Consider the following 14,137-nt stretch of genomic DNA (forward strand, 5'->3'; position numbering starts at 1 on the left):
CATATTGGGCATTGATGTAGCATTTTAGTTTTAGTTACAAATTCACTGAGATTTCTCTGAAAGTACTTCTGTGATCACTGGTAATAATGTTCACAGTGTGTACAAGGTGTACAAGGCGTTGTGAAACTTTAGATTTTGCACAGACTTGTGAGATGTGGTATGTAGCAGCTTCTCATGAACTTAAAATATTGTTTGGACATTGTTTCAGTGGAGTTGCTGATGTTTTTCTTTGTAAATGAAGACACACCTGCTACTTAGTAATTTCACAGTTATCACCTGCCCAGACATGAGAAGAATGGAATAGTGCCATGGTGCTCTGCCATCTATTGATTCTTCAGGATTAGTGTTTGCCACTTTGAGTTATGTGTTATGTGACTATGTGCTTTAGGGAAAGATTATATAACCACATTCTTTCAACAACCTTAAAGGACGGTTCACAGTTTTTTGTAAGAGATGAGGGACAAAATCTATTTTTTCAGTGGAGTTGCTGATGTTTTTCTTTGTAAATGAAGACACACCTGCTACTTGGTAATTTCACAGTTATCACCTGCCCAGACATGAGAAGAATGGAATAGTGCCATGGTGCTCTGCCATCTATTGATTCTTCAGAATTAGTGTTTGTCACTAACTGACTATGTGCTTTAGGGAAAGATTATATGAGGGACAAAATCCACAGTCCTCCTTCTGTGCAGACATATATTTAAAAGTTTATCTGAAGCTAATATGAAGCTTCAGCATCCAAATGAGTCAAATCAAGTAGATATATTTCAATGTTACAGTGTTTTTAGTGCCAAAGTCTTCTTGTTACTATACTTCCACTGCAGCTCAACAGGGAAACACTGTCTGAGGAAACACAAAGACTGAAAATGTGTCAGATATCCACTTATCCACCTGTGAGTTATAGTTAAAACCACTGACAATAAAGTCACTTTAAAGGAAAATTCTGAAGCTTGAAGTCATTTACATTTTAAGTCAAATTGTTTTATGGCATGAGCTGAGATTGGTTATTCATACATCACACTGCAGTTAACAACAATTCTACACCACTTCCACATATGCAGCTGAGTGGCTCTACGAGCTCCGCTGATACAATGTAGAGAGTTATTTGGCGTGGCACATTGAATCAGAACAGAGTGGGCTCATCAGGAGAGGGGCCTTAAAGAGACAGGAGCTAAAACGGAGTGTAAACTGTGTATATTGAGGGGCTGCATAAAGGGCCAGTATGAGGTAAATAAGGATTTTTTGTAAACGGTGAATCATGCAGAGCTACTCTAGTGGAGTTCAGAAATAAAAAATGTAAAGCTTAAATGAGCATAATAGATCCTCTTTAAAAGATAGTTTCAAGTGCATGTTGCCAAAATCAATCATCCAAGCATTTATTATCAACATAATAGGAAAATGTTTTTAATGAATGCATGAGCAAAACAGTGTTTTTTAACATATTTGTTTTTCTGCAATGTCCACTTATGGCAACTTAACCATGATTAATGTTTTTACAGGTCAGTTAAGGCCATCCAAACACTTAGTAAAGTTTCAGAAAAGATTGTCATCTTTGTTGAATATTGAAAAAGTTGACAGTGAAAAGAGACAGAACATGTTTACTTTGTTTATTTAACCAAAAGAACAGTTATTACTTAACGTTAACTTTAGGTGTTCTTGAAGCTTAAATCTAATCACAAGCATGATGCAAGACTTAAATCTCACTCTTTGGTGTAAAAGTCCTGTTCTTTGTTTTCAGACACATGAAATTACTTTCCTTTGAATATTTGTAGTGTCTGATGTTTTTTCTCTACAAGACACAAGATGTGTTTCTATTCTCTATTCTCATACTCAATGATGGTCTCAAGTTTCCACATCACACTTATATCAGTTGCATTTTAGACCATGACCGGACACGTCTGGCTTCCAAACTAGTTAGAATATCACAAAACCAGGCTTGTAATTTCACTCCTTAAACTGAGATTTAAGGTGAACGCAGAGAAATGTTTTCACTCCAGTAGATAAACATGAAAACAGTCTTCCACTTTCAAAGTTTGCATACAGCATCTTTCAGCACAAGGAAGCACAAACATCAGAGTGAAGAAACAATAAGTAAAAAACATTTTTTAGGCGGAGGGGAATTTTAACTTCTCTAGTGCACAATAGAAAAACATGGAACACAGAAAAGAACAACTAACCCCCTCCTGTATCTGTTTTCACATTACCACATTGATCAGTGTAAACCATCTTAAACTGAAAGCTAATTAAACGGACCAGTTATGCAGGTCAAATCTATCAACATCATGACAAGCAAAACTGCTTTCTGAGAGCACCTGCAAGATGTCATCCTAGAATGACCTGTTTCACACAGCATCATGTAACAATGAATTATTGTTTCGGCAGATTGTCAGATGACAACTGATACAAAAACTCAAGCAGGCAGAATGTTGACCAGTGACTATTTTTCATCTCTAGTTACACCCATTTTTCTTCCTTGGTGATTTAATACTTGTAAATCCTTTGGAGTAGATCCAAATGAGCAGATAGAGCCAGGTACGGGTAGAATATTGATGTTTTACTCTTCTTTTGTCAAAAACATTTTAACTTTTTCATTTATTTGTCCCTCGCTAAGAGGTCAAGAACTGACTGCAAGGTGTTATTAACCTCAGCTTTAGAATTATTGGCAAATTTATAAATATATATACAGTACCAGACAAAAGTTTGGACACGCCCTTGAATGAGAAAGGTGTTTTTACTCTTTGGAACCATTTCTAAACAAGCTACGGTATCCACTGTCTTCACGGATGAAGGAACATGTCACCCAGTGTAGCGGTGTGACTCACTGACATGTTTTTAATAGTTTTTGGACAACAACTGAGGTTATGGATACATACACAATACTTGTAAGCAGGAGGAGTTCATTGTTGGTTTGTCTCTGCACATAAGATTTGATGACAGTAAGAAAAATATAGAAAATCACCAGCCTTATCCTTTAAGTAGCAAATATTTTAGCATACTTGCCCTGATGAGTCTAATTTTGTTATAATTCATAATCTCTTACAAATGATTAGTATGGTGTTTACAAAACAACCAGATTGACATTCTGTTTATTCTTCAATGTGTAAAAGTTTTTATTATATTTTACATGTGATACTGTTTGGTTTAGTTTATTAATTGTAGCTGTTCATAATCTACTACTAAATTATAAGTATAGTGTTGTTTGAATTGATGCTGATGTGTCATAAATGATAAAGCTTATAACTTTTGGTACAGTCAACTTCTTAACCCTTACAGCTGTTCAGGGTTAAATTTAACACATTTTTACATTTGAGAGCAGTAAAAACAGCCTAAACACATTTGTTTTAGCCTGAATTTATATTTTTTTTAACCTTTATTTATTCAGGGGAGTATCTCTGAGAGCAATGCTCTCTTTTTCAGGAATGTCCCGATCACATTCACAGAGTTACATATTCATACGTGGAAGCTGCCCAATACAACCACAGTCTTATTTTGCCACTTAATTGCAGTATTTCAACCCCGAGGTGCTCTTGCTCAAGGGCACCTCAGGGTGGTAATGACAGAGGGGAGAGCGCCGCTTCTTCACTTTCCCAGCCATATTTGTCATATTTATCCTGCTGGTATGGGGGATTGAACCAGTAACCGTCCAGTCACAAGCTCGCTTCCCTAACCTTTAGGCCACCACCACATGTATAACTTCTCCTACTGTGACCCAGACGATACAAAAATGGAAATATTTCAACTTTTAAAAAGTTTTGTGCAGCTAATACACATTTTTGTAGAGTGTTTGACCCATATTTGACCCAAAATTACCATTCAAACAAATAATTCATTGAAATCATTTTGTTCTCCTTTTATGTAATATAGGACCATTATATAGTGTGATCGTAAATGTTTTTTCTCCATAAACAAAACGTGTAAAAACTAATGTATATACTCTGCTCTCTGAAAGGATTAATCACCCAAACTGACTGATGAGGTATTCATGAATGATTTGTGGTTCAGATATTTGGTAAAGAGGCTAATTATGAGGGGATACTGTGAAGGGTCAGAATATGAACACTATGTAAGAGTTAACCTCCAGCAAAAAAGAAGCACATAGGAAACTCAGGTCTCCACTTTATTACATACCCAACAGGAATCTGACATTAAAGAAAAAACTCAAATCCTACACAAACTGGTTTTATTACACCACAAATGATCCTGGTCCCTCTGGCTTTTCAGTTTATGAAAGGGGGTGTGCTCAAGCTAAATCATGTTGCTCTTTAAACTTCAAATGTAAATACATATCCAGATCAACAGACCAAGGATCTAAAAAATCTCCATCATTGCTCTTATCTAACTGAACGCAGGTCCACATCATTTTATTGTTGGGTAAACAGGCTCAGTGAATTTGGTGTGGAAGGTGTGTCAGTGTAGGACAGACAGCCAGTGAATCAGTCCACATACAAAATATATGTTAGATCTCTGCTTTTCTTTATATGTTTTATTCAAGTTTTACCACAAACTGGATTTTCTAACAAACAGGAAATAACCAAGCTGCACACAGTGTTCAACTCAGGACTCAAATTTATTGAATATTTTACTCAAGTAGAGAGATGTCCAACAGGTGTTACAGAAATCACGATCCAGGAGAACTTCAGCTCTGTAAACATCAGCAACATTCTCAACATCTAACATGTTAAAGACAATGTTGTGACTGTCTCCTCAGAACACCACAGTGATTAAATGGACTCTTGGTTGGACTCAGAGCAGAATGTCCAGAGCCACAACCAGAAAAACAAAGACCAGCTGAAGTTTCCTGAGTGGTACATTATACTTGTGTTAGAAGAAGAAAAAGATCACAACATAAAACTGGAATCATCACTTTGTTAATAATTGTTGATATTTTGGCAATATGGATCATTTAAATGTATCATCTTTTTTTCTCTTTTTTCTTTTTTAATTTTAAAAACAGCAACATCTGAATCGTAAAAAACAAAAGACAAAACTTTGTCACCGTTCACCACTGATTTCATTAATATTCAGATATTCAACAAAAAGAAGAACAATTTCTAAATCAAAGAAGAGACACTTCTCAACTTCACAAGCATAAATGAAACATCTTGTAAATTTAGATAAAGATAAATGAACAATTCTAATTATAAGCTACAGGGCACCTCATTCACTATTATGTACCAAGGAAGTGCTTTGCATAAGCTAATGAATATGTAATGTGGAAAAATAATCAATATCCTCATACATGTCCTCACCAAACAATTTCATATTGATAAAATTTGAAGAATTAGAAGACAGTTAAACTACATGCATGTTTCTCTATAACATAATCAGATTATACGGAATATTCTGTAGAAGCCATTGTGTTGACATAATGTTATATGCCATGTAGCTACTACACAAAGAAAAGGTTAACTTGAAAACATAAAGAATATTCACACACCATTATAGTATAAAAAAGTTTTAAATGCAATTATTCAAGCCTAAACTAAGATGCTAATAAGTTTTAATAAGGTAAAAGCATGATAATAATAATAATAATAATAATAAAATAAATCCTGTTACCTAACCCAAGTGTGGACTCCTTAGTGAGTGAGTTGTGTTACAGAGTCTCTTTAACATCAAATTCAACAAAAAGAGAATTTTCTAAATTAAAATGACTTGAGTTACTGTTGATTTAGTCTTTTCAATGACGATGCATATTTTATAAACTGATCATGTTTTACTTATAGAATATTAATCTGAAAAGTAGCTAGTGACTATGCAATAAATGTAAATGTAAACAAACACTGCTAATTTGCGCTTATGTACAGCACTTGCTTAAATGTACTTAGTTACACTCCATCACTGGTTGGTGTCAGTTTAAAGACAGATCATAGATCACAGATCAGACTCATTTCATCACTTTGTCACTGTTCTTACTCAACTGGGCAAAAGAACACAGAGCCAGATTCGCTCCAAATGTAGCAGCCTGGATAAACAGGCTCTTTGAACTGAACATTGAAGGTGTGGAAGTGACTCAGTGTGTTAGAGGAGACATTGTAGAAGGACAGAGTGCCAGCAGGCCAATCCAGATACACTCCAATTCGTTTGCAGCCAGTAGAGGGAAAAGGAGGGCGAGTCCAGTCAGTACCATGCCCTGCAAAGAGCCGTCGTTCAGCGGTACTGAGACCAAAACACCATGACCTATCAGTTTGTCCTAAATGAATATATTCACCGCTGCCTTTCCTGTCAATGTGTTTGTATGCAACACCTACAGCATAATCTTCAGTATAACCACAGCTCCACTCTACCTCCCAGTAATGGCGCCCAGTCAGCCCCTCTCCGCACAACCCCTGATGTATAGTATCAAACCTCTCTGGGTGATCAGGATATCCCTGCCATGCTCCAAGTGTCACCTTCTTGTTGTCATCAGAGAGAATAAGGTTGTAGTTAACTGTGTTTGGGTCCAGTGAGAGATCACAGGCATCTGATGGAGAGATTAAAACACAATCTGTTCTTAGTCATCGTCATCACCGTTCACTGTAGTTCAGAAAAGCATACACTCATAATAATAATATTGACACTTTGTCCTCCATTATGGTTATAGTATAATAGCCGTTTGCAACGTTAGCAATGTGTTGGTTATATATTCAAATCAATTTAATGTCACCTTGTTGAATAAAAAGCAACAATATCTATTGAAAACATTTAAACTTCTGAGTGATTCCCAACTTTTGAACGCTAGTGTGTACATATAAATATGTGGGTTACTTCTGTTTTCGCCACTTCATATATGGGAAACTGTATGGCTGTAGCTACAGCAAAGATAAATTGTGAAAATATCACAACAGTATTTAAAAAAGTTAAATATAAAATACTTAATATAATAATTAATACTTAATATTAAAGTAAAGAAAATGCATGAAAAATGACTTACACCAGATTAAAGCACTTCTGTCTGTGATAGTCGTCACATCAAGAGGGACGTCAGGCTTTGAAAAATCATCAGTGACCAGTTTGCCCTCCTTGTAATGGTAGATGGTTGCTCCTTTGTATTTCTCATTTGCTGTGGCTGTTACAAGGAAACGGACACTGCTGCTGTCCTTGAGAGGTTTGGCAAGATCGTGGAAGGATTTGGCTTTTTCTCTCATATTGGTCAACACTTCATCTGAGAAGTACCAGTGGTCTGCATTCGTACATCTTATTTCAGGTGAATCCAAGTACTTGGTCATTGCATCAAGGCAGGGGTCAGCACTTTCCACAGAGGTGAAAACAAAGCACAGAGCATTCTTTACATCTGGATCAAAAACCTCTCTATCCAACTCTGACTGATTTTTGACGATCTTTGTGTTTGTTCCCTCCATCATGTCTACACAGAACCTAATGACAGTGATTTCTCTCTCCTTGTGATCCATCCACTTGCTTAGTTTGTCCTGACTGAATGGTGACTTGTCTCTGTCATCGAAGAGTTTTTCTAATGAGCTCTCATCTTCTTTGCCTTCACGGATGGAGGGAAATGTCTTCTTCATGGTCTGTTGGAGCGCAGATGTGTAATAATTACACAGTTTTTGGAAAGTGCTCAGCGTTTTGCGAATCTCTGGAAAATCCTCTGACACTTTGTCTTTCAGGGAATCGTTGCATCTCATTTCTATCTCCCTAATACCTTCTAGAGCATCTTCAGCTTTCCTCACTAGTCCAACACTGATCCCACTCATCAGCTCAGCAGCTGCAGGATGCAAATTCTTCAATGGCATCAGCCAGACCTTCAGTGGAGCAACATGTTCTCCCTTTTCTCCCAGTAGTTTTGGAAGCTCTACATAGGTCTTCACTGCATCTACAAATGTTGCAGGGTTGCTTTCAAGAATGAAGTCCCCATGGAATTTGCAGGAGAATTTGTTTGTCAGGTCTTTTTCTTCCTCAGTCAGCTTGATGTCAACATGCCCCTCAATATTAAATGATGGAATTTTCTTTATCACAGCTTCCATGCTGCCCTGGATGTTCTGAACGCTGCTAGCATCTAACTTCTCACTGTCAAATACAAAGAAAGCATTTGCTCCATAAAGGATGCCTGTAACTACATGTGTTGCAAGGCCCTTCTCAATAACATCTGTTTGTTGCGTGTCCATGGTTCCAAGAGGAGTCATCGACAACTGTTTGAAGTTGGTGGTAGCTTTGTACTGAAACGTCACTCTGCTCTGGTTCTTGAGTTTCTTCTGATCGTTCAGGTATTTGGCAGATCCTCCAACTTCAATCAGTCCACTCAGGAAACTGGCCTTCAGGGAAGCATCAATGTCCAGCAGATGAGACTTGGATTCAATGGAGTCAGATGCCGTAATCTTAAAGTTACTGCTGGGATTGAAGCTTTCAGTTGTGTTCTCTTTTAGAGTTGTTTTGTCCCACAAGGTGTAACCTGCAGAAAGTAAACATCAACCATGTGTTAAAGCAGAAAAAAACATTTTGTTTACATTCACCCACATTTAGAGCTATTGTGGTTCTTTCAAGAAGGAGGATTTGAAATGTGGGAGACTGAAACAACAAGTATACTCCAGACATCAGTTATGTATCTCCAATCATAACGTCTTCTACAGAGTCACATGTTCTTTTTTCCTGGATTCCTCGGTTCAAAGTAAATTTATCAGTAACGGCCATGCTCATGTCCATGTTAAGAGTTTTTTCCATAAGCATATCTAGGTAACTGGCTCTATGTACTTAGCAGCCAATGGATTTTTGTTTTGAAATGAGAAAACCAAAATCGAGAAGCAATTGACTGACAAGACGACTGCCAGTGCCTTTCCCCTGTTCAGAGGCCCTTTTTACACCTGGCATTAACACGCGTCTCCACATGCGTCTTGTTGTTAAATGACAGTTTCAGTAAACTTTTTCAGACTTATACTATAAAAGCACAAACATAAACTAAAGAGAAATTTACTTTTATGATTTAGTACTTAAGTACAACTTAAATGCAATACAGGCATTAAAATACTCATAAAAAATATACTCAAACACATTTTAAAAACTAATTTTGAAATGAACACTTTTAAGAAGTATAATAAGTGTATCTTAGATTAAGTGCATGTTGAAGTGAACTTACTGTAAATATACTGTTAAAGCACATCAAATACAATAATTAAAAAAAAGATTTTTAAAAAGTATTACTTCAGTTAAACTTTTTTAAAAAATGACATTAATACGCTTTTGAAACGTATATATTCATATAATTAAACATATATTTTAACTTAAGTGCACTTTTAACAAATGTACTAAATTGCAAATTAAGTAATGTTATCTTATCTATATGCTTTGAAAAATGTACTTTCAATACAATGTCATTGTATTTGTAAATCTTTCACTAATAATGTATTTTGGAGACATACCAAAAAATGCTATGCTTCGACCGAAGTAGAAATGTACTTGTTTAAACTTTTGACACACTTTTTATGCTAAAAGTATAATTCAAATATAGAAAAATATCCTTATTTTTTGCTTGGGTTCACAAATTCCGATAGAAAACTCAAGTACAACTCAAGTTTTTGTTTTCTCCCCATGTTGATAAAGTGTGCATGAGGATGTAGCAAGAGAGATACTTCCCATTTAAAGACTGTGGAGGATGGTGTCCAAAAATACAAGAGCAAAAGTGTAACAAATGGATTAATCAGTTTGTCTGTCTGCTCTTATGTAAGCTTCAAACGTTAGCATGCCTGAGTCCTGAGCTTCATCAGAGCTGTTGGGACATTTATATTTTACTGTTTCCTCTGGAGAGTAAAAATAGTTATTTTTTCTGTCAGTGAAAAAGAGAAGGAATTTACTGTGTCTTGATTTTTTCAAATCAAATATTTAGTCTGGTTAATAAATGTATCTTTTCTGTTCCGCAAGATCATTTGAAAATCTTGTCAGCAGATCTCAAACAGGCAGAGTAAGTAAATGTTGTCTACATCAAGTTTTACCTGGGATTAGTTTATCCTGCCGAGCATCATAGAGCATCCCTAGGGTGAAGGGTCGACCCAGTGCAGCTACTGTCATGGTATCTGAAGACATGTTTTCGAACCTGTTGGTGAACATGACACAACATAGATCAAAGCAAACCCACACAACCTTCAATATTTGATTCAATTATCTGAAGTTAGTGTCACACAGGTAGACAACTCTCCACCTTGACATAGACAGAGAGGGCAAAAAACAAGAAAGAGACCAGCAGACAGCTTATTGGTCTTGGAAATATTTCCAAGTTAAAATATAAATAAAGAAATGTTTCCACCCTGTTTGTCCTTACCTGGTGTAGTTGTGTAGATCAGAGTCTTCTTAACTTCTAACTGGAGCTTCCAGTCTGACGGTCTGTGATACTGCGAAGCAACTTTTATCCTGTTCTCTCTCCTACTGATTCCTCCCCCTGACACGCCTCCTGATATGACTGCAATCTTATTTTAATTACGTTGCAGTTTGTCCTGTTATCTCACATACAGATCAGAGAAGTCTGAAGAAAGTATGTAGCCCTTCACACAAAACTAAACAAGATACTCCTTTATATGTGATCAAATGTCTGATATCAGTCAAAAATAATCAGGAAGAGATAATAATAATATTCATCACATTTCTAGAAAATATACATTTTCATCATATGACAATAACTGAGCCACTAATGGTGACCTTGTGTACTTTTATAGTCCAATTATCAAATGTGATAGTCAGTGATATTATCTATGTATGCTGGTAACTCATATGGCTAGATTCATCAAGACTATTTGGATAAATACAACAATCCTGCTTTTGTAACAATGGTTTGTGTGTGAATTGACACCATTATTGATGTATATTTATTACTTTTTCATCACTGTGTTATCAGGCTGCTTCTCAGCCAGGTTTTTTGTTTTGACACTGGGCCAAGTCCCCTCATTAATAACCCAAAATTTCCTTTCAAAGCCTTGACCGACCTTAAAAGGGTCACATGCACACTAAACAATGACCATATTGGGCATTGATGTAGCATTTTAGTTTTAGTTACAAATTCACTGAGATTTCTCTGAAAGTACTTCTGTGATCACTGGTAATAATGTTCACAGTGTGTACAAGGTGTTGTAAAATATTTTTTCAGTGGAGTTGCTGATGTTTTTCTTTGTTAATGAAGACACACCTGCTACTTAGTAATTTCACAGTTACCACCTGCCCAGACATGAGAAGAATGGAATAGTGCCATGGTGCTCTGCCATCTATTGATTCTTCAGGATTAGTGTTTGCCACTTTGAGTTATGTGTTATGTGACTATGTGCTTTAGGGAAAGATTATATAACCACATTCTTTCAACAACCTTAAAGGACGGGTTCACAATTTTTTGTAAGAGATGAGGGACAAAATTCACGGTCCTCCTTCCGTGCAAAAATATATTTAAAAGTTTATCTGAAGCTAATATGAAGTTTCAGCATCCAAATGAGTCAAATCAAGTAGATATCTTTCAATGTTACAGTGTTTTTAGTGCCAAAGTCTTCTTGTTACTATACTTCCACCGCAGCTCAACAGGGAAACACTGTCTGAGGAAACACAAAGACTGAAAATGTGTCAGATATCCACATATCCACCTGTGAGTTATAGTTAAAACCACTGATAATAAAGTCACTTTAAAGGAAAATTCTGAAGCTCGAAGTCATTTACATTTTAAGTCAAATTGTTTTATGGCATGAGCTGAGATTGGTTATTCATACATCACACTGCAGTTAACAACAATTATACACGACTTCCACATATGCAGCTGAGCGGCTCTACGAGCTCCGCTGATACAATGTAGAGAGTTATTTGGCGTGGCACATTGAATCAGAACAGAGTGGGCTCATCAGGAGAGGGGCTTTAAAGAGACAGGAGCTAAAACGGAGTGTAAAGAGAAACTGTGTATATTGAGGGGCTGCATAAAGGGCCAGTATGAGGTAAATAAGGATTTTTTTTAAACGGTGAATCATGCAGAGCTACTCTAGTGGAGTTCAGAAATAAAAAATGTAAAGCTTAAATGAGCATAATAGATCCTCTTTAAAAGATAGTTTCAAGTGCATGTTGCCAAAATCAATCATCCAAACATTTATTATCAACATAACAGGAAAATGTTTTTAATGAATGCATGAGCAAAACAGTGTTTTTTAACATATTTGTTTTTCTGCAATATCCACTTATGGCAACTTAACCATGATTAATGTTCTTACAGGTCAGTTAAGGCCATCCAAACACTTAGTAAAGTTTCAGAAAAGATTGTCATCTTTGTTCAATATTGAAAAAGTTGACAGTGAAAAGAGACAGAACATGTTTACTTTGTTTATTTAACCAAAAGAACAGTTATTACTTAACGTTAACTTTAGGTGTTCTTGAAGCTTAAATCTAATCACATGCATGATGCAGGACTTAAATCTCACTCTTTGGTGTAAAAGTCCTGTTCTTTGTTTTAAGACACATGAAATTACTTTCCTTTGAATATTTGTAGTGTCTGATGTTTTTTCTCTACAAGACACAAGATGTGTTTCTATTCTCTATTCTTTTACTCAATGATGGTCTCAAGTTTCCATATCACACTTATATCAGTTGCATTTTAGACCATGACCAGACACGTCTGGCTTCCAAACTAGTTGGAATATCACAAAACCAGGCCTGTAATTTCACTCCTTAAACTGAGATTTAAGGTGAACGCAGAGAAATGTTTTCACTCCAGTAGATAAACATGAAAACAGTCTTCCACTTTCAAAGTTTGCACACAACATCTTTCAGCACAAGGAAGCGCAAACATCAGAGTGAAGAAACAATAAGTAAAAACCATTTTTTAGGCGGAGGGGAATTTTAACTTCTCTAGTGCACAATAGAAAAACATGGAACACAGAAAAGAACAACTAACCCCTTCCTGTATCTGTTTTCACGTTACCACATTGATCAGTGTAAACCATCTTAAACTGAAAGCTAATTAAACGGACCAGGTATGCAGGCCAAATCTATCAACATCATGACAAGCAAAACTGCTTTCTGAGAGCACCTGCAAGATGTCATCCTAGAATGACCTGTTCCACACAGCATCATGTAACAATGAATTATTGTTTCAGCAGATTGTCAGATGACAACTGACACAAAAACTCAAGCAGGCAGAATGTTGACCAGTGACTATTTTTCATCTCTAGTTACACCCATTTTTCTTCCTTGGTGATTTAATACTTGTAAATCCTTTGGAGTAGATCCAAATGAGCAGATAGAGCCAGGTACGGGTAGAATATTGATGTTTTACTCTTCTTTTGTCAAAAACATTTTAACTTTTTCATTTATTTGTCCCTCGCTAAGAGGTCAAGAACTGACTGCAAGGTGTTATTAACCTCAGCTTTAGAATTATTGGCAAATTTATAAATATATATACAGTACCAGACAAAAGTTTGGACACGCCCTTGAATGAGAAAGGTGTTTTTACTCTTTGGAACCATTTCTAAACAAGCTACGGTATCCACTGTCTTCACGGATGAAGGAACATGTCACCCAGTGCAGCGGTGTGACTCACTGACATGTTTTTAATAGTTTTTGGACAACAACTGAGGTTATGGATACTCACACAATACTTGTAAGCAGGAGGAGTTCATTGTTGGTTTGTCTCTGCACATAAGATTTGATGACAGTAAGAAAAATATAGAAAATCACCAGCCTTATCCTTTCAGTAGCAAATATTTTTAGCATACTTGCCCTGATGAGTCTAATTTTGTTATAATTCATAATCTCTTACAAATGATTAGTATGGTGTTTACAAAACAACCAGATTGACATTCTGTTTATTCTTCAATGTGTAAAGGTTTTTATTATATTTTACATGTGATACTGTTTGGTTTAGTTTATTAATTGTAGCTGTTCATAATCTACTACTAAATTATAAGTATAGTGTTGTTCGAATTGATGCTGATGTGTCATAAATGACAAAGTTTATAACTTTTGGTACCGTCAACTTCTTAACCCTTACAGCTGTTCAGGGTTAAATTTAACCCATTTTTACATTTGAGAGCAGTAAAAACAGCCTAAACACATTTGTTTTAGCCTGAATTTGTATTTTTTTAACCTTTATTTATTGAGATGAGTATCTCTGAGAGGAATGCTCTCTTTTTCAGGAATGTCCTGATCATTCACACAGTTACATATTCATACGTGGAAGCTGCCCAATACAACC

General features: G+C 36.0%; 1 protein-coding gene across 1 annotated transcript; it reads right to left on the reverse strand.

The window, feature by feature from the left end:
* Window positions 1-5,912: 5,912 nt before the first annotated feature.
* Window positions 5,913-10,310, reverse strand: LOC122971752 (stonustoxin subunit beta-like). Its single transcript, XM_044338494.1, has 4 exons — window positions 10,247-10,310; window positions 9,921-10,021; window positions 6,914-8,386; window positions 5,913-6,463 (listed from the first exon to the last, which is right to left on the reverse strand). The coding sequence occupies exons 2-4, from the start codon at window positions 10,009-10,011 to the stop codon at window positions 5,913-5,915; spliced, it is 2,115 nt and encodes a 704-aa protein (XP_044194429.1). The 5' UTR covers window positions 10,012-10,021; window positions 10,247-10,310.
* Between the last annotated feature and the right edge of the window lie 3,827 nt (window positions 10,311-14,137).

Source organism: Thunnus albacares, chromosome 20 (assembly GCF_914725855.1).
Source record: "Thunnus albacares chromosome 20, fThuAlb1.1, whole genome shotgun sequence".
Classification (NCBI taxonomy): Eukaryota; Metazoa; Chordata; class Actinopteri; order Scombriformes; family Scombridae; genus Thunnus; species Thunnus albacares.